The sequence below is a fragment of the Lipotes vexillifer genome, unplaced genomic scaffold (assembly GCF_000442215.2).
Source record: "Lipotes vexillifer unplaced genomic scaffold, Lipotes_vexillifer_v1.1 scaffold179, whole genome shotgun sequence".
Taxonomy (NCBI): Eukaryota; Metazoa; Chordata; class Mammalia; order Artiodactyla; family Lipotidae; genus Lipotes; species Lipotes vexillifer.
This window is the reverse complement of record NW_006796798.1, coordinates 780437-808059: the sequence shown is the minus strand read 5'-3', so window position 1 is coordinate 808059 and position 27623 is coordinate 780437. Positions and strand designations below refer to the sequence as shown.

At 38.3% G+C, this 27623-nt stretch overlaps 1 protein-coding gene across 1 annotated transcript in view; it reads right to left on the bottom strand.

The window, feature by feature from the left end:
* Nucleotides 1-27623, bottom strand: part of LOC103080649 (cytosolic beta-glucosidase-like) — a 108274-nt gene that overhangs the window by 64863 nt on the left and 15788 nt on the right. The window contains 6 exon segments of the mRNA XM_007469001.1: nucleotides 20047-20170; nucleotides 20914-20960; nucleotides 20963-21343; nucleotides 21346-21424; nucleotides 21426-21668; nucleotides 21670-21709. Of these exon segments, the coding sequence (XP_007469063.1) occupies nucleotides 20047-20170; nucleotides 20914-20960; nucleotides 20963-21343; nucleotides 21346-21424; nucleotides 21426-21668; nucleotides 21670-21709 (914 nt within the window).

Genomic DNA, 27623 nt, shown 5'->3' with positions numbered 1-27623 from the left:
TGTGTTCACGCCGCCAGTCCTCTCCCTGCGATCCGACCGAAGCCGAGCCTCAGCTCCCAGCCCCAGCCCGTCCCGCCGGGTGAGCAGACAAGCCTCTCAAGCTGGTGAGTGCTGGTTGGCACTGATCCTCTATGGGGGAACCTCTCCACTTTGCCCTCTCCACCCCTGTTGCTGCGCTCTCCTCTGTGCCTCTGAAGCTTCCTCCCTGCCCACCCCCTGTCTCCGCCAGTGAAGGGGCTTCCTAGTGTGTGGAAATCTTTCCTTCTTCTCAGCTCTCTCCTAGAGGTGCAGGTCCCGTCCCTATTCTTTTGTCTCTGTTTTTTTCTTTTGCCCTACCCAGGTACGTGGGGAGTTTCTTGCCTTTTGGGAGGTCTGAGGTCTTCTGCCAGCGTTCAGTAGGTGTTCTGTAGGAGTTGTTCCACATGTAGATGTATTTCTGACGTATTTGTGGGGAGGAAGGTGATCTCCGTGCTTTAGTCTTCTGCCCTCTTGAAGCTCCAAGACTATTTTTAGTTTTTTAAGGAACCTGTATACTGTTCTCCATAGCGACTGTACCAATTTACATTCCCACCAACAGTGCAAGAGGGTTCCCTTTTATGCACACCCTCTCCAGCATTTGTTGTTTGTAGATTTTCTGATGATGCCCATCCTAACTGGTGTGAGGTGATACCTCATTGTAGTTTTGATTGCATTGCTCTAATAAGTAGTGACATTGAGCAGCTTTTCATGTGCCTCTTGGCCATCTGTATCTCTTTGGAGAAATGTCTATTTAGGTCTTCTGCCCATTTTTGGAATGGGTTATTTGTTTTTTTTAATATTGAGCTGCATGAGTTGCTTATATATTTTGGAGATTAATCCTTTGTTGATTCATTTGCAAGTATTTTCTCATATTGTGAGGGTTGTCTTTTCATCTTGTTTATGGTTTCCTTTGCTGTGCAAAAGCTTTTAAGTTTCATTAGGTCCCATTTGTTTATTTTTGTTTTTAGTTCCATTTCTCTAGGAGGTGGGTCAAAAAGGATCTTGCTGTGATTTATTTCATAGAGGGTTCTGCCTATGTTTTCCTCTAAGAGTTTTATAGTGTCTGGCCTTACATTTAGGTCTTTAATCCATTCTGAGTTTATTTTTGTGTATGGTGTTAGGGACTGTTCTAATTTCATTCTTTTACAAGTGGCTATCCAGTTTTCCCAGCACCACTTATTGAAGAGGCTGTCTTTTCTCCATTGTATATTCTTGCCTCCTATGTCATAGATTAGTTGAGCATAGGTGCGTGGGTTTATCTCTGGGCTTTCTATCCTGTTCCATTGATATATATTTCTGTTTTTGTGCCAGTACCATACTGCCTTGATTACTGTAGCTTTGTACTATAATCTGAAGGCAGGGACTCTGATTCCTCCACCTCCATTTTTTCCCCTCAAGATTGCTTTGGCTGTTTGTGCTCCTTTGTGCCTGTAAAAAAATGCCATTGGTAATTTAATAGGGGTTGCATTCAATCTGTAGATTACTTTGGGTAGTATAGTCATTTTCATAGTATTGATTCTTCCAATCCAAGAACATGGTGTATCTCTCCATCTGTTTGTGTCATCTTTGATTTCTTTCATCAGTGTCTTATAGTTTTCTGAGTACAGGTCTTTTACCTCCTTAGGTAGGTTTATTCCTAGGTATTTTATTCTTTTTGTTGCAGTGGTGAATGGGATTGTTTCCTTAATTTCTCTTTCTGATCTTTCATTGTTAGTGTATAGGAATGCAAGAGGTTTCTGTGCATTAACTTGGTATCCTGTAACTTTACCAAATTCATTGATTAATTCTAGTGGTTTTCTGGTGGCATCTTTAGGATTCCCTATGTATAGTATCATGTCATCTGCAAACAGTGACTGTTTTACTTCTTCCTTTCCAATTTGTATTAATTTTATTTCTTTTTCTTCTCTGATTACCATGGCTAGGACTTCCAAAACTATGTTGAATGATAGTGGTAAGAGTGGACATCCTTGTCTTATTCCTGATCTTAGAGAAAATGCTTTCAGTTTTTCACCATTGAGAATGATCTTTGTTGTGGGTTTGTCATATATGGCCTTTATCACGTTGAGATAGGTTACCTCTATGCCCACTTTCTGGAGAGTTTTTGTCATAAATCGGTGTTGAAAATTGTCAAAAGCTTTTTCTGCATCTATTGAGGTTATCATACGGTTTGTATTCTTCAGTTTGTAAACATGGTGTATCACACTGATTGATTTGCATATATTGAAGAATCCTTGCATGCCTGGGATAAATCTCACTTGATCATAGTGTACGATGCTTTTAATGTGTTGTTGGATTCTGTTTGCTAGCATTTTGTTGAGGATTTTTGCATCTATATTCATCAGTGATATTGGCCTGTAGTTTTCTTTTTTTGTAATATCTCTGTCTGGTTTTAGTCTCAGGGTGATGGTGGCCTTGTAGAATGAGTTTGGGAGTGTTCCTTCCTCTGCAATTTTTGGAAGAGAAGGATGGTTGTTAGCTCTTGTCTAAATATTTGATAGAACTCACCTGTGAAGCCATCTTGTCCTGGACTGTTCTTTGTTGGAATATTTTTAATCACAGTTTCAACTTCATTACTTGTTATTGGTCTGTTCATATTTTATATTTCTTCTTGGTTCAGTCTTGGAAGGTTAAACCTTCCTAAGAATCTGTCTGTTTCTTCCATGTTGTCCATTTTATTGGCATAGAGTTGCTTGTAGTAGTCTCTCTGGATTCTTTGTATTTTTTGTGGTGTCTGTTGTAATTTCCTTTTCATTTCTAAAATTATTGATTTGAGTCCTCTCCCTCTTTTTCTTGATGTGTCTGGCTACAGGTTTACAATTTTGTTTATCTTCTCAAAGAACCAGCTTTTAGTTTTATTGATCTTTGCTATTGTTTTCTGTGTTTCTATTTCATTTATTTCTGCTCTGATCCCTATGATTTCCTTCCTTCTACTAATTTTGGGGTTTGTTTGTTCTTCTTTCTCTAGTTCCCTTAGGTGTAAGGTCAGATTGTTTATTTGGGATTTTTCTTGTTTCTTGAGGTAGGATTGTACTGCTATAAACTTCCTTTATAGAACTGCTTTTGCTGCATCCCATAGGTTTTGGATCATCCTGTTTTCATTGTCATTTGTCTCTAGGTATTTTCTGATTTGATTTCTTCAGGGATCTCTTGGTTATTTAGTAATGTATTGTTAAGCCTCCATGTGTTTGTGCTGTTTACATTTTTGCCCTGTAATTGATTTCTAATCTCATAGCTTTGTGGTTGGAAAAGATGCTTGATACGATTTCAGTTTTCTTAAATTTACTGAGGCTTGATTTGTGACCCCAGATGTGATCTATCCTGGAGAATGTTTCATGCACACTTGAGAAAAAAAGTGTAATCTGCTGTTTTTGGATGGAATGTCCTATAAATATCAATTAAATCTATCTGGTCTATTGTGTCATTTAAGGCTTGTATTTCCTTATTCATTTTCTGTCTGGATGATCTGTTCATTGGTGTAAATGAGTTGTTAAAGTCCCCCACTATTACTGTGTTACTGTTGATTTCCCTTTTTATAGCTGTTAGCATTTGCTTTATGTATTGAAGTGCACCTATGTTGGGTACATATATATTCATAATTGTTATATCTTCTTCTTGGTTATTATGTAGTGTCCTTCCTTGTCTCTTGTAACGTTTTTATTTTAAAGTCTATTTTATTTGATATGAGTATTGCTACTCCAGCTTTCTTTTGATTTCCATTTGCATGGAAAATCTTTTTCCATCCTCTCATTTTCAGTCTGTATGTGTCCCTTGGTCTGAAGTTGGTCTCTTGTACACAGCATATATATAGGTCTTGTTTTGTATCCATTCAGTGAGCCTGTGTCTTTTGGTTGGAGCATTTAATCCATTCACATATAAGGTAATTATTGATATGTATGTTCCTATTACCATTTTCTTAATTGTTTTGGGTTTGTTTTTGTAGTTCCTTTTCTTCTCTTGTGTTTTCCATTTAGAGAAGTTCCTTTAGTATTTGTTGTAGAGCTGGTTTGGTGGTGCTGAATTTTCTTAGCTTTTGCTTGTCTGTAAAGCTTTTGATTTCTCCATTGAATCTGAATGAGATTCTTGTCGGGTAATCTTGGTTGTAGGTTCTTCCCTTTCATCACTTTAAATATATCATGCCACTCCCTTCTGGCTTGTAGAGTTTCTGCTGAGAACCTTATGGGAGTTCCCTTGTATGTTGTCATTTTTCCCTTGTTGCTTTTAATAATTTTTCTTTGTCTTTAATTTTTGTCAATTTGATTACTGTCTGTCTCAGCGTGTTTCTCCTTGGGTTTATCCTGCCTGGGACTCTCTGCACTTCCTGGACTTGGGTGGCAGTTTCCTTTCCCATGTTAGGGAAGTTTTCAACTATAATCTCTTCAAATATTTTCTTGGGTCCTTTCTGTTGTCTCCTTCTGGGACCCCTATAATGCGAATGTTGTTGCATTCAATGTTGCCCCAGAGGTCTCTTAGGCTGTCTTCATTTCTTTTCATTCTTTTTTCTTTATTCTGTTCTGCAGCAGTGAATTCCACCATTCTGTCTTCCAGGTCACTTATCCATTCTTCTGCCTCAGTTATTCTGCTATTGATTCCTTCTAGTGTATTTTTCATTTCAGTCATTATATTGTTCATCTCTGTTTGCTTGTTCTTTAATTCTTCTTGGTGTTTGTTCTTTAATTCTTCTAGGTCTTCGTTAAACATTTCTTGCATCTTCTTGATCTTTGCCTCCATTCTTTTCCAAGGTCCTGGATCATCTTCACTATCATTATTCTGAATTCTTTTTCTGGAAGGTTGCCTGTCTCCACTTCATTTAATTGTTTTTCAGGGGTTTTATGCTGTTCCTTCACCATGTACACAGTCCTCTGCCTTTTCATTTTGTCTGTCTTTCTGTGAATATGGTCTTCGTTCCACCAGCTGCAGGACTGTAGTTCTTCTTGCTTCTGCTGTCTGTCCTCTGGTGGGTGAGGCTATCTAAGAGGCTTGTGCAAGTGTCCTGATGGGAGGGACTGGTGGTGGGTAGAGCTGGGTGTTGCTCTGGTGGGCAGAGCTCAGTAAAACTTTAGTCAACTTGTCTGCTAATGGATGGGTCTGAGTTCCCTCCCTGTTGGTTGTTTGGCCTGAGGTAACCCAGCACTGGAGGCTGCAGGGTCTTTTGTGGGGTAGTGGCAGCTTCTGGGAGGGCTCATGCCAAGGAGTACTTGCCAGATCTCCTGCTGCCAGTGTCCTTGTCCCCACGGTGGGCCACAGCCACCCCCTGCCTCTGCAGGAGACCCTCCAACACTAGCAGGTAGGTCTGGTTCAGTTTCCCATGGGGTCACTGCTCCTTCCCCTGGGTCCTGATGCATACACTACTTTGTGTGTGCCCTCCAAGAGTGGCATCTCTGTTTCCCCCAGTCCTGTCAAAGTCTTGCAATCAAATCCTGCTAGCCTTCAAGGTCTGATTCTCTGGAAATTCCTCCTCCCATTGCCAGACCCCCAGGTTGGGAAGCCTTATATGGGGCTCAGAACCTTCACTCCAGTGGGTGGACTTCTGTGGTATAATTTTCCTCCAGTTTGTGAGTCACCCACCCAGTGGTTATGGGATTTGATTTTATTGTGATTGTGCCCCTCCTACCATCTCATTGCAGCTTCTCCTTTGTCTTTAGATGTGGGGTATCTTTTCCAGTGAGTTCCAGTGTCTTCCTATAGATGATTGTTAAGCAGGTAGCTGTGATTCCAGTGCTCTCGCAGAAGGGAGTGAGCACATGACCTTCTACTCCACCATCTTTAACCAATCTGCTACTATGTTTTTTCCCCTCTGATACTTAGTTCCCTATTAGTCAGTGGGTATCCAATTTTTCCTTTTTTAGCAACAGAGTCTTCTTTTCAAATGAAAGTTTTTATGGATTTCTGATATATACAACCAAAGAAAACTGATGTGCCCTGGAGCCCTAATTTCTCACTTTCTCTCGATACAATCTAACAGAGTCCCCAGAGATATCTCCATGGAACCCAAGGCTCCACAGCACACAGTCTGAATACTACTGCTGTAACGAATGGTGCATCCCTTTGCCAGGAAGCTATGTGCCAGTTTTCAAGCTTTCTGTCAACATCTATGGTCAGAACATTTGTATTCTCCCTTTCCCTCCTGGTTCTGGCTTACTAGCTTGTATTTCTTTTCATCAGGAACCTGAATATATAATAAAATGGCCCATCTTCGATAACTGACAAAAATTAATACCTCTCAACAAGTTAAACTGGCATTTAACTGTTCTCCCTACAATTATTCTGAATAAGAGAGATTTAACAGTGTTTGTATTATTCAAAAAATATTTTTAAAAATAGAAATACAAAAAGAAGATGATTTTTTAAAGAAGCAGATCTCTCTTAAATAAAAGGAAAGCAATAAATGACTTAGATTGAATGCAATTACCCCAATTTATAAGAGAATCCAGCATTAGGAATATCAAGAGTTAAAACACAACTTAGACTTATTTGGGGAATCATTTCACAACATATATACAAATACTGAATTATTATATTGTACACTTGAAACTAATATAATGTTATATGTCAATTATATCTCAACAACAACAAAAATTAAGTTAAAGAATAAGAAACTTCATATAAACTTTCCTCAACTACTGGCCAATACAAATATTCAATATGACATTTCTGGCATGTATTGGTACAAAAAACCAGTGAAGAGATTTTTAACTTCAATTTTCTGAACATTCTTAAGTTTTAACATTTTATGTTAACATAAATTCATTTGTTCTGCGAAGGAGCTCTGATTCCATAACTAGGAAAATGTCACATTTTCTTAAAGAAGCCTCCTCAGTAAAAATTGACCATTTTTTTGGTCAATGGTCAATTGATTGCAATTGACGATTCTAATATACCAAAGTTCAAAATCATGGTTCTCAGAAGATTCAGCATAGGCCTATAATGTAAGTATGGTTTGTCAAACATGAAACATGTGTGCAATAGTCAAACAAATATAGGTTTGTTGTGCCTAGAGAAACAGTGATAACATTACCATTGAGTTATTGGTTTTAATATATGTCTATATAAGGAGGAAAAAAATCACTTTGGGGTGAAATTACACACAGTAGTAGTAATAGGTAGCTTACCTTATCAACTGATCTATGGCTACCTAGTGTGTTTAGTCTCAGAGACAGCACAAGGTTAGAGTGCTAACTATTGCTTTCTGGTTAGTCACCCAGGCTCCCTGTCTTCACCTAGCACACACCCAGACATTGCCAAGGAAGACCCCGTATTTTGATAGGAGTATCCTCACAAATCCTGGCTTCATACCAGGACCAACAGTCGCCTGATCTTGGAAAGCAAAATTAACTCTTCACCAGCTACCTGTCCTTGCTCCCCATTTAAAGGAAACCATCACCCTCCTTCTGCAGCCACCAATGTATTCCCTAAGTACTGGGAATGTCAGCTGGGACGTGAAGGATATTATGGAAGAGAAGACTGTTGGTTGGAAGGGGGATTTCAGGGCAAGGCAGAGAGTTAAAGGAAGGCAGCATGAGGCCAGACAGAGAAGGACGGATGAATACTATGTCTTACGGTGGTCAATTAAACTTCCAAAATCAATCTGCTTGCCTGAAAATCCATCTTACTGAGATCACAAAGAAACTATACATCGATACATTTTTAAAGACTATTTCTAACACAAGTCAGTTGTTAAGCCATCTTTTAAAGCAGCATGTGACACTATGTGGGAGACCAGACAAATAGGAGAAACGTGGATAATTCAAAGAAGAACCACAAAAATGATTAAGTGCACAGTGAAGTTTTCATCTAGAAGGTTATGTAGCCTAAAAAGCCCGGTGAAGATGTCTAAAACATGATTGGATAAAACTAAAGGTTGATGAAACACCAAGATAGATTGGGTACTAATGTCGGTTGAGATGTCCATCTCTAGAAATCCATAGGAAAAGAATGGACAAGGCTCAGGGCTAGAAGATTTAGTTACTCATCTGCACAAAATCAGACTGGATGACCAGTATTATGACCTTGTGATCAAAAATATGCAAAGGGCCTTGTGTAGACTCAGACTATTGTTTGAGAATATTTAATGGTTAATTCTAGAATTTCCACCAGGCAATAAAGTCAACACGTTGACTCTGAGAATGGATATAAGGCTGGTGTGAAGTGAACCCACACAGCAAATGCCCAGTTGATCCAGAGGGCAGAGTTTGGGTTCCAGCAATACACAATAAACTCTTTATTAGTCAGATAGTCAGGAAATGGAGTGCTCCAGCTAATCAAATATTTTCTGTTAATTGTTACCACATGCAGAAGGATTACAAATTTTTAAAGAATGAGAATATTAAAATACACTTAACACTGAAACTAAACTGATTATAATTTAATCTTCCTCTAATTATTCAGAATGCATTTCAGGGCCATCAAGAGAAATATAAATTATCAGTGCTTGATGACTGTGCAGGAAGTCACAGTTTTTCTAAAATCCTGGATAATAGATGCTGGGTAACAAAGAATTCACTGCATTTGTTATCATTTGGGGGACTTATGTGCCAAGCATTTTTCTAGGATATGAAGTATATCATTAATCCCCACCAAAAATAACATTTCACAGATGATGAACTGAGACTCATAAAGTTAGGATAACTTGTCCAAGGTTACAAAACAAGACAAGGTGTCAGAGCCAGATTTTGAGGGCAGAACTGTGTCTTTAAGGAATATGTTTCACTATGTCAAACAAGCAAATTCTTGTTATATAAAAGTATTCATAAAATTTTCTGCCTGTCTGTATAAAACTTAAGCACAGTCAGTGGGTCATGCTCTTTGTTTTTTTTCTTTTCTTTTTTGCGGTACGCAGGCCTTTCACTGTTGTGGCCTCTCCCGTTGCGGAGCACAGGCTCTGGATGCGCAGGCTCAGCGGCCATGGCTCACGGGCCCAGCCATTCCGCGGCATGTGGGATCTTCCCGGACCGGGGCACGAACCCGTGTCCCCTGCATCGGCAGGCGGACTCTCGACAACTGTGCCACCAGGGAAGCCCCATACTCTTTGTTTTAACAGACGCTGAAGAATTTTTCTCAGCCATTCTTGAGATTGCTACCATGTATTCACGAGGGCAGCAAACTCTGGGCATGAAATATTTTTGTAAGTTTTTTTTTTTTTTTTTTTTAATAAAAGGCCAACTGCTCATTCAAAGGATGAAGAATATAGCCTGAACATCTTTGGAAGAAAATATTTTAAGAGACTAAATTAGCACAGCCTCAGCCACATAACAAAATGATTTACCAATAAATGTATATACTTAATATACATTCATTTACTCATATTTTATTCAGTGATCTAATTTTTGTGTTAATACACATATCTTTAACTATAAAATACATTGGGTTGGCCAAAAAGTTTGTTAGGGTTTTTCCATAACATCTTACAAAAAAACACAAACGGGCTTTTTGGCCAACCCAATATTTGAATTGCCTCGTAAAAGAACACGGTCATTTAAAATTATTTAAGACTTTAGGCTGGATTTACATCTATAAAAGAAATGAATTCAACTTGTTAGGGGAGAAAAAAAAGTTATTTCATAAACAGGTGTGGTACATTCCTTCTCCCATCATCTACTTTTTAGTCCCAAACTCATTCACAATTTCACCTGAGACATTTATGGCTTCTTGTTCACCTGTATTCACAGCACCAATTAACATTCTTCAAGGCTCAAATGCCTTTTCTTCCTCGACACATAATGGTTTCACTTATCTCTAAAGCAGACAGCGATTCCTATAATGGAATATTACAAACAAGGAGGGAAAGTGGCTAAACTTTAGAAGGGCATGGAATCATCTCCGGCCATGATACTGTTTCATTAGCTAATCTCATTCACACCAAGGAGACGTTGCACTTCCGAGATGACCCTCATCAAAGAGCCTGGCCTTCTTGCTGCATGTAGCATTTCCAGATAAGCCTTAAGAAGCCTTAAAAGGAACTATTTTCATCTCTAGTACCATGCTGATATTTTCATTGTATTGAAGAAAGTGCTACCTAAACAGTAACTTGGGGTCAAAGGAGCCCTGATTAGAGTTATCTCTCTGCTCAAAAATTCAGAATAAAAGAACAGACTTTCCATATATGAAGTCTCTCCCCAGAATTATGGCGGGAAGGTAATTCTGAAATCTGATCCTCCCTTCTAATTCAGGATCTTGCCCAGAGACAAAAGTTTCATGCTCAAGTTAAATTTAAAGAAAGTTAAAATTACTGCACTGCCTAACTGAATTAAATTATGCATTTATGGCAAAGCTTGAAAATCATACTTAACTGTCTTAAAACTTGATAGATTAGGTGGTGCTTGCCATGATCATGTTTTGAAAGGTGATGCTCATGATTGTAACTGCCGTGGAGTTGTTCAATTGAGAATTTTCCTCTAATGCTTTGAACTGATTTGTTCATTCAATTTCCTCTCTGAGATTTTACACTCTCCACAGTAACTTTGTAAAACTTGAATCTGAGGTGACCCTTCTGTTTCTCAACTCCAAGGGATAACCTTCTCAGGGGAAGAAAAGTGAGGTTCATTTTCAATACAAATGAATAAAGGAGGAAACACCCAGATTGAAGGTCAAGAAAATGTTACCTGGAAACTGAATCAATATCAATAGAATCGGTTCATTGGAGAGCAAGGTCTAATTTTATGCCCAGATAAAAAAAGTGTTCACATTTCAAATTAAGTAGCTGGATGAGAAGAATGAAGAAAGTTCTTTTAAAAAGACTATTAATTATAATTCCTTAGACTTAATTTTTTTTTAAATAGCCTAAGAAATTACCAAGAGTTCTAATAAAATATGATCCTTGACATACCTGCTGAGAAAGAATATCTAGAGGGTCACATAATTCTTAAACTGGAAGGATCCCAAAAGAATAGCTAGTTTAAGCCTTTTATTCTTCAAATGAAGAAACTGAGGCACAGAGAGGTTAAGTGCATTTATAGAAAGGTTAAAAAACTTTAGCATAGATTTCAATTATTGTCACAACACACCCAAGTTTAATGTCAAAAGGGTATAATTAGCACTCATGCCTAATCTTGATGCATGAAAATTGTTCTTATAATAGTAAAAACAATCTACCACTTATTTAAATTCTTTTAAAAAGCAAAATCTAATATTCATTGAAATTCTGGAGAGTAATTCAGTTTTCCTGCTAATGTAGGTTCAATCTCCTAGTCACTCATTAAACATTTATTTAGCACTTACTGAATGCTGAGTATAGAACTAAAAACCCCAAAACTGTATTCTGGTTAGAATTTTGTCTGTAAAAAAAATGGTGCATAAAATCTTACTACACACTGCTCTTGCCTGTGAATGCTTATACCTTTTAATAACTTCCATTTTCTCCTAAAAATGTTTTTTTCCCTTCCTTTCAAGGATTATAATGGGCATTGTCTTCAAAAACCAGTGTTCCCCAAGTTCTATCTATTCAGTTGGCTTATTCAACAAGTATTCGACTGTGACAGGGCTGTGGTTGTACAAGGGTCTCATGAATCAGTTTATGGCACAATGTTTAATGTTTTATTCATAATATTGTTGATTTTCTTGTATACAGTTTCAGGCTCAATATTGAAAAAACAATATAGGGTGTAGTTAACCAGGAGTTTACTCAATGACAAGCTTGGGAAAGCTGGCAGAAACAATATTTATGTCACTGTAGAGCAATTGTCCAGCATAAGTAATATCAAAGTTATAAATAGGTAAGATAAGACCACAGAGGGGAAGGCCATAGAACTGGTGAGATTAACACTGCTTAAGGTCTAATTAGCAACGCTGCAAATCCAGAGACTCATTTTCTTAGTGCACCCAGAGCTAATCTCCACTGATGAACTCACAAGACTTTGATTTATAAGACATAATGTCAGTGTAATAATTTATAGTGGGGAATATCCTTTTCCAAGATTTGGAAAACTCCAAGTTTCCTGAGTTTCCTGAGTAGGAATGGCTAACACCTGGCCATCCACTTCTCCCTCATCTTTCCAAGAGCCCACAGCTGTTCAACAGAATCCATCTTAACACAGTTATCCAGGCAATCCCTGCCAATCACACTAAGAGAAATTCTACTAGCCTTGTTCCAAAGCAGGTTCTTAGATAACTGAAAGGCCAGGTAGTAATCAGGTTATTTTGGAGATCAGAAAATAAGAGCTTATGTAGGCAGACAATTGAGGACAACTTCATCTGGGGAAAACCTGAGATGTTCACTTTCTCTCAATTCCAATAGCCCTCTCAACACCTGAATATTCCAGTATTGCTCTCTCCCAAACAGGTGAAAAAAGTCATCATCTCTTCAAACTCCTGTTTCCATTTCCTTTGGGTATATACCCAGAAGTGGATTTTGCTGTATCATATAGTAGTTCTATTTTTAATTTTTTCAGGAACCTCCATACTGTTTTCCATGGTGGCTGAATCAATTTACATTCCTACCAACAGTGTACAAGAGTTCTTTTATCCCCACATCCTCGCCAATAATTATCTCTAGTCTTCTTTATGATAGTCAAGAGATATATGAACTCCTATGTTTACTGCAGCATTATTGACAATAACCAAGATATGGTAACACCCTAAGTGTCCATCAACAAATGATCAACAGATCTATAGATGAATGTATAATAATGAAGTTTTGATATATACATACATACATACACACACACACACAGTGGACTATTATTCTGCCATGAGAAGAAAGAAAAGTAATCCTGCCATTTGCAACAACATGGATGGAACTTGAGGGCATTACGCAAAGTGAAAAGTCAGACAGAAAAATACAAATATTGTATAAAATCACTTATATGTGGAATCTAAGAAAGCCAAACTTGTAAAAACAGAGAGTATAATGGTGGTTACCAGAGGCTGGGGGTGGAGGGAGATGTTGTTTAAGGGTACAAACTATGAACTAATAGATAAATAGGTAAGTTCTGGAGAGCTAATGCACAGTATAGTGATTATAGTCAGCAATACTGTATTATAAACTGCAAAGTTGTAAGAGACTAGATCTTAATTGTTCCTACTGCCAAAAAAAAAAAAAAAGGAAATAATAACTCTGTAACATATTAGAGGTTTTAACTAACACTAAGGTGGTGATATTATAATATATATCATAATATATAAATGTATCAAATCAACATATTGTACACCTTAAACTTATACAATGTTATATCTCAATTATACTTCATTTTAAAAAGCATTATCAAATGCTTATTTTTGCCCCTTTTTCAAGATTCTATTGAGTCTACTCTTTATACTGGAAAAATAGATTTTCTTCAGATAAATTATACTTTGATTATTTTACAGGTCTCTTTTACAGTTATAAAAATACAACTGCACTTCTGTTTGTTGCTACATCAACACAAAAACTACTGGACAGATTGTTCTAAAAATGGAGGATGAGTTTGGAATCATCTAAATAAATTTTTTAAAGGCTGTAGAGTAGTATTAAAATTCACTGGGTCTGATGTGGTGGAGAACCTTAAGTAATTATCCCCTCAAAACAGTTGGAATTGAATTAAAAAGAAGCCCAAGGGAATGTCCATCTATGGAGGCAGAGCATATGTATTAGAATGCTATGGAAATAGAAGATAAAGAATGGTTTCTAATCAGGAAGCACAAGGGCAGATGTGTGATTGAGCTGCTTGTCAAATGGGCAACTCCATGAAACCTGTTCCCAGGAAGCAGATGCACCAGGTTGTGTTTCTAAGAGGGTGTGCCTGTTAAATGGTGTATGTTCCTGATCACATCAGTATGGGCCTCACCTGGATAAGTCTGGTGAAGTAGTTCAACAACAGCAGTGTGTGTGTGTGTGTGTGTGTGTGTGTGTGTGTGTGTGTGTGTGTTTGATTCTGAGCTTTGCCAAGCACCACGCCAGTCACTTCATCATAGAACACGTTCTCTCAAACCCCTAATCTGATCCCACTGTCATAGCCCTTCAGAAACATGCAGGAAAATAAAAACCATAGAATATGAGAATTGTAAATGTTGACAGGATCTGGATAATGGGCACCAAACACCTCCCTTTGCAGTGGAGAACACTAAGGTCCAGATTATGTATTTTTGGCCAGAGTGATGATGTCCTTAAAGGTGTAAAGTAACTATATCAAATATGAGAATAATATCTAACATTTTAAGGTGCTCAGGACATACATACATATAAATTATTTTATTTTCACAACTGACTTTGGGTTACACAGGATGGCAATTAGCATCTGCCCCATTTAACAGGTGAGGAGGTTGACATTCACAGAGTCCTAATGAGAACTTCCCCAAGCCCACACCACCAGGACCCAGGACTTCGTCTTCACTCTTCAGACCCTTCAGACTTTCTACTCTGCCACCCTTCATATGGGAGAATGGAAGACAAAGGTAAGTATGCTACTGAACTTTGGGGAGAAGTCGGGGAGAAGTAATAGGGGAAGGTCACCTGGCATATCTCTGCTTAAGGTTTATTCTGTAACCTTTGGCTGCCTGAGTTTATGTGTGGTCTGAGTATGTAGGTTGGTGGGATACAGATATATTGGAAATTGTTTTCTTCATGACTTTTCAAATGCTACAAGTCCATACACTAGCACACACAAAAAATTCTTGTGCACGGCCTTCGAATCTCATTCTTCCTTCTCTATTCCAATCTTGACTCTTCGCTAGCTCCATCCAGTCCAGCCAGGAGCAACAGTATTAAGTGCATCCGACATTCCACCCCACATTGCCAAAGCTGTGAGTTCTCCATGAGCTATGAGATGAACTGCTCCATGGGGCTAGGTTGACAAAGGTTTACTTTGAGAAGCAATAAAACAATAGACATGGAGTGATACTCTATATCCAGGTAACTGAGTCTCTATTCTGAGCTTGCAATGGATTTTTAATAGGTTCATTTTTCCAAAAGGTCAATGTGTCAAACTTTGAGATCTTCCCCTAATTCTTAGGATTTTTTTAATGCACATTTAGAAAAACACAGTTGCTTAACACATTTTGTCCAGTTAAATGGGCCTCTGGTCTGAAACTGACATAGGCAGGTGGCTGCCAGGTCTGCACCACTTTTGGAAATGGATGTATTTCTCCTTTCCTGGTTCTCCATGGGAAGTGAGGGAGCGAGAACGCTGACAGACAACAGCAGGGTGATTCTGCGCTCAGCATCCTGTCTTGGTGGTATACCCAAGCTGCAAGATTTATAACCTTCTTGTTACAGTGCATCAGCTTCAACACTTTCAGTGAAGTCTTCAATAAATTTGATGACATCTTGCTGAGGGGTTTTGTCATTAAAAGCCTAAAGCTGGTCATTAACAAATCTTCTCTGCAATCATCTACTACTGTGCTAACTCAGGCATGGATCTCAATGGAAAGTTGGGCTGGCTCAGAAACTTTCCAGAAGGCTGCATTTTTTTTCCTGTGTGGGGTATATTTCTTTAGGGAAAGAAAATACAGTTCCCAATCATTTCATCATTTATTTCTCATTATCCATTGACTAACTCTTCTCTGATAGACACAACCAAATTCAACAAACATGTGTAGAAAGCTACTACATGACAGAAACGGTGCTCTGGGCTGAAGATATAATTATAAAAAAGACACAGCTCCAAATCTCAGAGGGCTCAGAGATGCCCCCCAAAATTAACCATCATTATGGAATCTTTCTTAATGTACCAGACTCTGTATGTAGGCTTTATATGCATTATTTTGTTCATTTTTCACCATGTTTTAGAAGATAGATATTCTTATTATCCCCATTTTAAAAATTAGATGGCTGAAGTGTTGTTTGCTTAAGACTTTTCCCCAAATTATTGAACTTGTAAGTGGAAGAACTGAATTTCAAACCCATGTCTTGCCTGACTTCAAGCTAGTGGATCTACTCCAAACAGGACTGGGCCAGGAAGAAGGCAAAGACCATGACATTCCAGTTGAGGAAAGATTGGGAACCAAGCCAAGAACAGGCATATATTCAGTAGGTGTGAGGAGCAGGTTGAACCCAACTGGAATCCCCTTTTAGGAGAGTTTAGGTCATGGGTCAAGTATCGCCCATTGAGAGTAACTTCCCCTGATTTCTCACAGTTTCTCACCTGCTCAACAACATTCAGATTTTTGAGGTATCCCTTTGTGTGTGATTACATACAAACTTAAACTTGCCTGCTGGCTCCAGAGCAGCAAGGACTAGTGTAAATTTTATGTATATAATAAAGATTCATATCATGTGAGAAAAGCCTAACTCTTTGAAGATCACTGCTCCCTGAGCTTTTCCAAAAATTCCTGTGGCAGAACAATTCCAGGTACCCAGTTGATTGACAGTTGTTTCTGCTGCAATGGTTTGATTTTTCACCTAATCTAGCAACCTCTCCAAAGGAATAACGAATGGAGGGAGGTCCTGGCTGCTTTGACCTCCACAGGGTTCAATCATAAATAGCCAGAGGGCCAATGTTACAACACTCATTCAGAGGTTTCCCAAAAAGAATGAGGGAGAAAATTGCAGACATGGAGGAATGGTCTGCCATAACTTAGAGACTTGAGGGAGGATGGAATTTTTTTTTAATGTCTTGGTATTCTATTTCTTAAATAATAAGGAAAAGAACTTGGGGTGATAAATATGTTCTTAAAAATGCACATTTTGTAATAATAATAATTATGTTGTCTGTTGAGGGCCTACCATGTGCCAGACAATTGCTTGGGGTGTGTAACACAATAGCTTATTAAACAAAATCTTTTCAACAACTCTGCCAGGGAAAGTGTAATCCCATTTTTATTGCTGAACAAACTGAGAGTTTGGGAGTTTGAACCTTTTGCCCGTCCTTGAATAACTGGAACTGGAATGCAAGCCTAGTTCTATGTTATTTACAGTGTTTTTGTCTCCACTGTGTTGCTTTTCTCTCATCTATATCTGCATTAATTAAAACACAATCTATTTAAAGGCATTTAAATAATGCAATGATTAAAAAGGTGTTAGCTGATTTTTCTTGAAATTACATTTTTCCTCTTTTTTTTTTTTTCTTTCCCAAAAGGAAACAGAAACATTAGGTTTCTTTTTACTGCTCAATTAGTTGTTGTGGGATTTTACCTGAAGAGATTAGTAAGACCTCCAGGCAGACGCCGCCATTGATCCAACTATGGTGTCATTATGTGCCTGTCCGGATGCGTGATGTTGGAGGGAGGGCTTTTTTCATGGGAATCACAAAGCCATAGTCCATCTATGGACTCCCTGGGTTCTGGAGGGCTCCCACCTGCAGCGCTTCCCACAAATGTCTTCCTCAGTCTGTTATTATTTTTAATTGTACACAAGGTGCTTCTTACTAGTAAGGTTCTCACCAACCAAGATCATCCGTGCTACCTTGGAGGAGTCTCAGGAAATCGATCAGTAACTTCAGCTCTGTGCCTCTGACAACAGGCAGGATACAGGGTGTCTGAGTTTTGTCCAAGGTCATAGGACCTGTCGGCTGTTGCAGAAGCAGCATGAAGCACTTTCAAAGAATCTGTGCAAGCCCAGGGCACCAAAGGTGAGGAAAAGTTTGGAGAAGTGTGGTGGGACAAGCAAGCCCTCTGAGTCAGAAAGCCCAATACCAACAGTAGTAGTAATAATAATAATATACACATTCTGCCTTGTTCTAGTAAATATTACTTAGTAACTTTGTGATCTTGAGCAAATGACTTAGCTTCTTTGAAACTCAGTTTGCTCATCTGTAAATTAGGAGCAATGACCTCATCTCACTGTTTTGAAAATAAAATGAGATGATGGCATCAATTAAGACTTACTTTGTTCCAAGTGATAGAAATCCAGTCAGAAGCAGATGAAGCAGAAAGAGCACTTAGTTGTAAGTAAAAGTAATGTTTCTCAAGAACACGCATGCAACTGGCTCTGAAGAAAAACTGGATTTAGAGGTGCAAGTGCCCTCCTGAATCTCTCCCTGTTTCTTGTCTCCATTTCCCTTGGGGCACCTGCAGCTCACCTTTTCACTACCCCTAAGCTTTACATGGCAAGGCATAGCCACCAATGGCCTGCCAAGGTCAATCCAAGCTATGAGACAAACAAACTGATTGGTCCAAGTTTTAAATCCTAGGGCAGAACTGGGATTGGCCCAGCTCATGTCATGTGCCTATATCTAGACCAATCAATTATCTATTGACAAACAGCAGTATTTATTCTACTTACATGGCCCTCGGTATGGTAAGTCTTAAGGATGGGGGGAGGCGGGTATGTCATAGAAAAAAACGGATTCATTACTAGAAAAGAGAGTTTCACTGCAGATGAAAAAATTGTTGTCCACTACAACAACATATGAAAAATAGCTAACACTATACCCAGTCCAGAATATACACTTAATATAGGGTTTTTGGTCAATGTGTACATTTATGCACATTTTTAAAGGCTACATATTTTTTTAAAAATCAAAATAAATACAATATTGTGTGTTAATTACAATGAATATAAATTATCTAATGTTAAGAATCAGAAGAGATTGTAGATGCTGTGAAAAATTAATGGTTTAAGTACGTGATACTTTTTACATCAATTCAAAAGTACAATAGAATTCAACAAGTTCAAAAACAGGATTTTGTTCCTAACCCTATTATTCTCTCCTGTTGCTCACAAACCAAATCTTCTCACATTTTCTACTCTTGCCTTCAGTAACTTTTCTATCTTTAAGTTATCTTAGTTTGAGGGTCTTAAAGATCTAAGGGACTGTATAAAGTACTTGAAACAATTTCAGAGAGCAATGAAATGTCCTTATGTTAGCACTAAACAGAGCACCAAGCTGGGAATGAAGAAAGCCAATTTCTATTTTTTCTCTCTTTTCCCTAACATGCACAGAACAATCTTGGACGAGTCGTTTGTGTTCCCTATGGCATCCATAAATCTGATGATGGTAACTAGCCTACTTGTCTCTTGGGGTGAAGCTGGGAACATCAGTGTATTAACTATGAATAGGGTCATTTATAGGGAGAAGTGGGGAGAATCTCAGAAACCTAGAGATTTCCTTTTCTTATCAGATGGGGAATTCCCACACAGAGGATGAATCCGTTTTGTCTGTAACACAAAAGAATGATTTTGCTTGGATCAATTTGTAGGAATCCAATTGCCCTCTGTCAATAAACTCCAGGCCCAGGTGAGGAACTGAGTCAATATATTTTAGGTTTGGGAAAGAAACCACTTTATGTCACTTTCCAGAATTCCTTCTGTCTGATTCCAGTATGTTACTGATTTATTTTGGAAAGAATCATTCCAGGACCTCTCAAACAGAATGATGAGAAATAACTGTGCTTATCATGGTTAAAAAAAGGAAATTTGAAAATCTAATTTTGCATTGAATTTTGTTGCTATGATATTATTCCTTTATAGGGAGGAGAAATTAAATTTACGAAGCAACAGTGTTCCAAGTGGTAGCTAAAAGGGAGAAATTAACTGGGGTAGAAATGTGTGTTACCAGTTAAAGATTATTCCTTCACATTTGTTTTCAAATATGAAAGGAATCCCATCAGGGAAAAGGAGATACCAGAATAATAATATTGTCTTGAAACAAAATTCACAGATTCTATATGACAAAAAAAAAACTGTTTCTGCTGCTTGGTAACAGTTTAAATGAAACATGCATTGATTGAAGATGCATACCACTTTAAAGTTTATTGAACAAATACTTAATTTTGGTCCTTTAAGAATTCTGTCAATTCATTTCTTGGTAGTTAGGATATTAAAATATGCAAATAAACATGCTCTAGTTGGTCACAGCTGATCTTTTTGCAATAACTGAGGTTCTCTCCCAACAGCCACCACTCCTTCTATTCATGTCACCTTCACCCAGGAGTCTCAAAATGCTGAAGACAGTCGCTTTTTACTTGCTTAAATTTCAGCAGGTTGAAGCTAGACCAAAATCCTCACCTTCCACTTTCCTAAACACTTTTTTTTCTCCCCTCTCTCTTAATTACATGGCTTTACACTGATTTACATGAATTTCAGCTTTCAAAATCATTGGTCTTTCCTGAATGCAAATAGGCACATGGGAAAATTATATTAAGCTTGCACAATTGATCTTTCATCATTTCAAATGGTACCTTTGAACAGTTCCTGAAACGTCTGTCTGAAATACTCCTAGCATTGAGCATCATCAAAAGATGTCGGGTCACCCTGGGGAAACCCATTCTCTGTGATGTAAATTACAGGGTTATTATACATATCCTGGAACAAGAAAGCAGAAGTTTTATTCCAAACAGATGTTTAAAAAAAAAAGCTCATTATATCAGGTGCATTCCCCTCTACCTTCTCTAAACTACAACCCCAAAACTAGTTTTCATCAAATTGCACTGACCCTATTAACTTAATGTTGTGCGTGCTGACCTTTTATAACTAACAATGGAAAAGAAAAACTGTGCAAATATCCATGAAGACAGTCAAATGACTTTTGTTACAATGAGAAGACAGAAGTATCTTTCTTCCATCAGCATCTGCTGATTGTCATTTCTCCTTAACCCCTTGGTCCCTCCCAGCAGCTACAGCCTCTATTCCCCCCACACAGCAGGGATCGTAAAAACTGGTAAAATTTTTAATTTCAGCTACCTGGATGCCATCCAGTGTAACACAGACCCAAAAAGGATCCAGCTATTTCAACCTTTATTATCCCTTTTAGTAATTCCAGTTGTGACCCCAGCCTGAAAAATATGTCCAAGCTACTGTAGCCACAACTGAATTTAATTTAATTTAGGATTTAATTTAATCCTAAGTTTAATAATAGATTTGAAGCCCTTTATCAGCTAGTTAACCTCCACTGACTTAAATCCTAATCATCTCTTCCCAGGCCAACAAATGTATATGCTATTGCCTAAATCATTCTTTGTTCGGGTTCTTATACACACAGACATATGCCCGCCTTCCCATCTTCCCATGTTTGAATACACATGGACGCAAACAAAAGGTGCATTTACCTTAATGTATTTCAGTAGTTTACATATTCCCCATGGCACCACATAGACCAATCCAAACTTATACAAGATGGGTCTGGAAAAACTTCAACTTCCGCATCCTGGAGTAAACCCAGTTCTCCTTTCTTCTTCTCCTGGTACTTGACTCAGCAAGTCGTATAATTCTGCACAGCAAAGAAATCAGCAGTGCCTTTGATCATTTTATTCTCTTCTTCTGTAAATTCTGGAAGCCTGGACGATGGATAAACTTGCTTTTTACTCGTGAGGGCAACCTGCGACTTGACAACTTCAGGATAATCGCCGTCAATAAATATGGGCTTAGCAAAGAAATCCAATTGGAAAGCCATGGCTCTTTTAGCTGCTTCCTGGTCAGACACTGAGTTGGGATCTGCTGGTTCCACCCAGCCAGCAAAAATTGAGAGAGACACCATATCTTTTGCTCTTATCAGAATAAGGATTCATAGCTGTGCCAGGGTCTGGCATGAGCTTTAATCAAATTATGAGCTGCCTGATAAAACTTTAGTTCCAACATAAGGCACTCCAAGAGGAAATGCACCAAACTCATATGCCAGCAGGGCAAAAATATTAGGCTCATTTATAGTGATCCACTGCTTGACTTGATCCCCAAATGTACTGAAGCAAAACCGGGCATACTTGTCGAAGGGTTCAACGATTGCCTCTGACAACCAACCTCCTTGGTCTTCCAAGGCCTGAGGCAAATCAAAGTGATAGAGGGTCACTATGGGCATGACCCCATTTTGTTAACAAATCATCAATGATCTTGTTTTAATAGTCAATTTTTAGGAGAAAAATAAAAGAAAGCATAAGAAAAGTTATTTTTAGTACATTGACAGTAAATAAGGATTGGGAGAGGATCAGGAATAATAATATCCTAAATAACTTTAAACCAAAATAAGGTTCATTACTGTCTACCTATAATCCATTAAAGGCTGGAAACATGAAGAAGTCCAAGGAAGACTGGCTGATCAGAGAGGGAAACGTGATGGGGCAACACGGTTATGGAAGATGTACGTTCTGTAAGGGACTCACTTGGGCAAGTCGGTATCACTTAACTTTGTGTTATTGGCATGCTTATTGATATTATTTTATTTGTGGGGGGAAGGATAAATTAGGAGTTGGGGATTAACATATATACACTACTATATATAAAACAGATAACCAACAAAGACCTACTGTGAAGCACAGAGAACTATACTCAATATTTTATCCTAACCTATAAGGGAAATTAATCTGAAAAAATAGATATATATGTATAACTGAATCACTTTGCTGTGTACCTAACACAACACTGTAAATCTACTTCAATTAAAAATTATAAATTTATATGTTCATATTTTAAAAAATTATTTTTTTGCTTGTTTGTATGTAGGTCAACTCCACTTGAACACAAGCCCCCTGATAATAAGGGCCTTATCTATCTAATTTATCTCTGGATCCCCCAAATCCTGGGACAATCCCGGAAATTTAGTAGAGACTCAATAAATAGTTGTTGAATGAATGAACAGATTTCAAAAGTATTCAAATATAAGTAAAGAAATTGGACCCAATGGCTGCCTTAGTGCTTCTCCAGGACCATCAGTCTCACAAGTCTAGGAAGAGAGACCCACTGATCATGCACAAGGGCTCAGCATCGGTCCCAGAGTATGGGTTACAAGGGCAGTGAGCCAGGGGCGTGGCACATTAAGGAATGCTCAGTTGGGGAGTTTGCTCTAAATTTCTGACATAGTCCATGGGAATACACAGCTACCCTTGGCTCTCAGCTGATTCTCCCAGCACTGCATGTGTGAGAGAGAGAGTTTTTGGATGTGGCAGAGCTCAGAAGAATGTTATTAAGTTGGACATGTTCTGCCTTAGAAACCAATGCCAAGAAGACATTGGGTCTAACCTAACAATGACTGTCAACTTGCAAGAGACTTTCTGAGGAAAGGCTGATATTAGTTCTTCATGTGATTGTATGTCTAAGAGTATGGAGGGAAACTAAGCAAAGAAAAGAGAAGCTGTCCTGTTTTGAGAGGTTGTGAATATAACTAAATTCATATGTAAAATTGTATTGCATTCAAAGTTTGCATAGAAGCAGGGTCCCTTTACCTCTCTTTTTTTTAACTTATTATCTACCAATTTTAAATATAATAATTTAGATTTTTGCATGTGTTTCATTCATTCAATCATTAATTTACTCATTCCTCAAATACATATTTATAGAGAAACTACTATATGCTGGACTTACAAACGTAAGATAAACATTGTCCTTGTCCAAAGAAAACTTAAATTTTAGTCGGGACTACAGACAAATTCATAAGCAATTATCAAACAATGTTATTATTAAAAATAAAGTACAGAATGTTATTTAAACATATGATAAGGAGTCCTTATCCCAAACTGAGGGCATTTGGAAATACATTCTGAAAGCAATGTAGCATAATGGTTTAAAAAGTGAACTATGGTGACAGGCTACCTAAGTTCTATCCCAAGGCCTTCACCCACTAGTTTGGTGACCTCGGGCAAGTTACTTTACCTCTCTGAATTATCTTTCCTGTCTGTAAAATGTGGACAGTAATAGAAATGTATTTCAATAATTGTTGTGAGAACTTAATGAGTTGATAAACCAATATGCTTAGAATAGTTCTTGGCATAGTTAGCTATCATCCTAATAATGATTATTATTGTCACGAGTGACATCTAAGCTGATTCTCAAAAGATGAAAATAAATGACCCACATAAGGCAAGCAGGAGTGATCCAGGAAGAGAAGAAAGGGAAACAAATATGCAAAAGTCCAAAGGAGGAATGGAAATAAACAAAGCCCACCCAAATGTGAGCAGCTTATTTATTCCAAGCTTGTTGTAGCAAGGAGTTGCCATTATCACCTGCATTTGGCAGATAATTAAAGGCTATCAGGGAAGCAGGAAAGCTTTATTATTAAAAAAAAAAAAAATGGGAGAGGATTCAGATACTTTTGATTGAAGGTTGTTGGCACAGGGAGGCTGGAGGTAGGCTAACTAGAACAAGGGCATCCCAGGCAATTGGTTTGGGAAGCACATTTGGCTTTTTCTGGTTGGTTCTAAGTTCAAAGTAGGAGACAGAGGAGCAAAAAATAGAGAAGCTGGCAGTTGTTGACCACATTCTGACTATTCTAGGCCAACTGCTGCAGTGGTTGTCGTTTGGCTTCCTGAGCTTCTCTTGTGGATCAGAGTTTTATTGTCATGTATGGCCTGGCCTTTGTTTGTTTGTGTATTCATTCTCTTCTGGGAACTGCAAGTTCACCATAAGGAGGGTGTATAGCTCAGCAGAAGAGCAATAAGAATAGTTAGTGGTAAGCAGGGTAAGCAGAAACCAAATTATGCAAGGTCATGTGTTGTCTGCCTATCTGTCTGTAAGAGTGGGTAATTTTTAACAACAGCTCACTTATTTTGCAAGCATGAACATAATGTGAATCATGCATAACAACTCCATACTTGGAAGCCCGTTTTGTATGCCATTACTCTCTGGGTGGACATAATAAGCTACCACCCACACTCCAGCCCCACAAGATGTCCATGCAGTAATCCATAGAATATGTGAATATGTTACTTTACTTTTTATGTTACTGCAAAGGGACTTTGCAGATGTAATTCAGGTTAAGGATCTTGAGATGGGAAGATTTCTCTAGATTGTTCAAGTGGGCCCAATCTAGCTGCATGAGTCCTTAGAAGTGAAAGAGGATGGCAAAGAGTGGGTCGAAGAGATGCAGCAACAGAAGAAGAGGCACAAGAGATGGCAGCATGAGAGGGACTCAACCTACTATTGCTGGCTTTGAACTTGGAAGAAGGGAGCTACCAGCCAAGAATGCAGGTAGCCTCTAGAAGCTGAAAATGATCCTCAGCTCACAGTCATCAAAGAAATGGAGACTTCAGTCCTACAACCACAAGAAACTGAATTCTACCAACAAACTAAATAAGCCAAGAAGCAGACTCTCCCTTAGATCTTTGAAAAAGAATTGCAGCCCTGTAAGCACTGTGGTTTCATCCAGGAGAGACCTGTGTCAGACTTCCGACCTACAAAACTCTAAGGTGCCAAGTTTGTATTGTTTTAAGAAAGTAAGCTTGTAATAATTTGTTGCAGCAGCCAAGGAAAACTAGTATACCCACCAAAGTTTATAAAGCTTTTCTTTCCTCTCTCATTAAAAGAGCACTCTGCCATCCCATCTCTGGGCCTCTGCAAGCCCACATTTCCTCACTTGTAAAATGGAATATCCAAAGATATGTATGATGGGATCATCTTGGTACTGGACTGTGTTAAGGTTTTTATAGCCAACGCCTTCCACTGGCTTTGAATATAAAAATAATGTCAGCTTTAATGTTTTGCATTCATACTATATGTACGTAACATCACACATTTTGTTTAATCCCTGCACTAAGCACAAGAGGTGGGCATTTTTAGTCTCAATAAACATATGAAAAAACTGAGATTCAGAGAGTGTGTACCGGACATAAAACGACAATGTTGTCAGATGGCACAGCCAACATTTGAAGCCAGTCTGTCTCACTACAAAGAATGAGCTGTTCCCACTACAACATTCCCCTTCTCACACAAATGTTTCAGATCCAGAAACATGGTGATACTGTTTCCCTAGCCTTAATAATCACCACTTTGGAGCTGATTCATAATATCAGGGTTTTTTATTTTTAATTTCTGGAATAATCAATGATTTATAAGCATCATTAGATACGGCACTATCATTAATGATGGCAATCAATGTAATTCAAACAACATGATGATCTGCAATTGAATTGAACTTAAAAGTTTTTAACTAAAACTTTGTTTTACTCGTCAACATGGCAGAGCAACAAACCATTGCATACTTAACATTTATCATCCCAGAACTAAGCACTTTACTTCTGGTTTGTACAGTTTATTCGGTGTTGTAATGAAACTTTCCCATGAGGCAGTGGAGTGAGGCTTTTAAGAGCAGAGCTCTGGAGTCAGACAATTCAGTCAAGGGATTGTGGACAAATCACGTGGCCTCCCTACACCCACGATTCCTCATCTGTAAAAGAGGAATATTAATAGTGCTACCTCAGGAGTGTTTAAGCTTTGAATGAGAACAATAGAGAGTGCTTTAGCTTTATCAGACTCATACAATTCAGGGTAACTAATTCTATGCATAAACATGTATTTTTAAATGATCATCTGTTACTAATCTAGGGAGAATGAAACCCTGAGAGGTCATTTGGACCCTGTTCTGCATCTGGATATTTAGGACAGGGTTATTTTCAGTATTAAAATCTCCACAGCCTTCTTTCATAGTTACTGTCATCGTCTCTGTTTTAATTAAACCCACTTCTTATTTGATCTTTGAAAATATGAAGCATATTTTAGTTAAAGGTCTTTTGGAAATAGGGAAAAGAAGCTGACTCACATTAACTCAAATGTAAAGGTGACATTAGAGGTAGAAGGCTGGTTAGTATGTGATGCAGGGGGCATTATTTGAAATGAGTGATGTCAGATACCCAATGACAGGAAAAAATCACACTGGAACTTAAAGGAATTAAAGCTGGGAGCTGAGAAAATCTTGCCTCTCAGGAAAGACTGATGTCTCCCATCCCAACTTCTCTCAACACATCTACTCCATTCCTCTCCTGCCCAAAGAACCAGCTTCCTTTGTGCATCCAATTTGCTATGGTCTCAAAATGGCCATCCCATCTGCCAATGTCACCTCATAACCCTAGTGCCTACCACCCACCAACTCAGCCTCTCAGCTCCTCAATTCCAAACATCCCTGAGAGAGGAAGGCAGTTGAGCAGGATTATCTTTTTTAATGAAGTTAAACAAATTATATGTCCCAGGAAAATAAGTCTTTCCCTCATCCAGTCAGCTGTGGCCAAGAGCAGAGCAGGATTATGTAGAACAAAGAAATGGGGAAATTTGCTTAGAAGGGGATGTGGCTGAAACTTGCAAAGATGATGTCTCAGTCCATAAAATAACTACACTGGAATTCTCCTAGACAAACTGTAAATGTCTTAACATAGAATTAATTTTGATCAAGTGCCCACCATGTGTCAAACATATAACTCTCTAGGTTCACACCTTGCTAGATCCACACCACCCATTTCTTTCACTGACCTATCTTCTCTTGACATACTGACCGTGTTAGTTTCCTATTGCTGCTGTAATAAATTACCACAAACGTAATGGCCTAGACCAACACCGAGTTATTATCTTACAGTTCTGGGCATCAGATGTCCAAAATGGCTCACACTGAGCTAAAATCAAGACGCCAGCAGAGCTGTATTCCTCCTGAAGGCTCTCAAGGAGAATCCATTTCCTCACCTTTTCCAGCTTCTAGAGGCTTGTGGCCCCTTCTTCCATCATCAAAGCCAGCACTGAAACACCTTGTCTCCTGTCTGACCTCTGCTTCAGTCCTTATACCTTCTCTCTCTGGCTCTGGCTCTCTCCTCTTTCCTCCCTTTTTTAAGGATCTGTGTGATTACAGTGGTACCACCCAGATAATCCAGGATAATCTTCCCATCTAAAGATCCTTAACTTAATCACATCTGTAAAGTCCCTTTTACCATGTAAGATAATATATTCACAGTTCCTAAGAATTAAGATATGGACACTTTGAGGGGCCATTATTCAGCCTACCTCACTGCCCAACTTAGAGTAGGAGATTAATAAATGTTTCTTTAGTTATTTACTTAACTACCATTCCTGC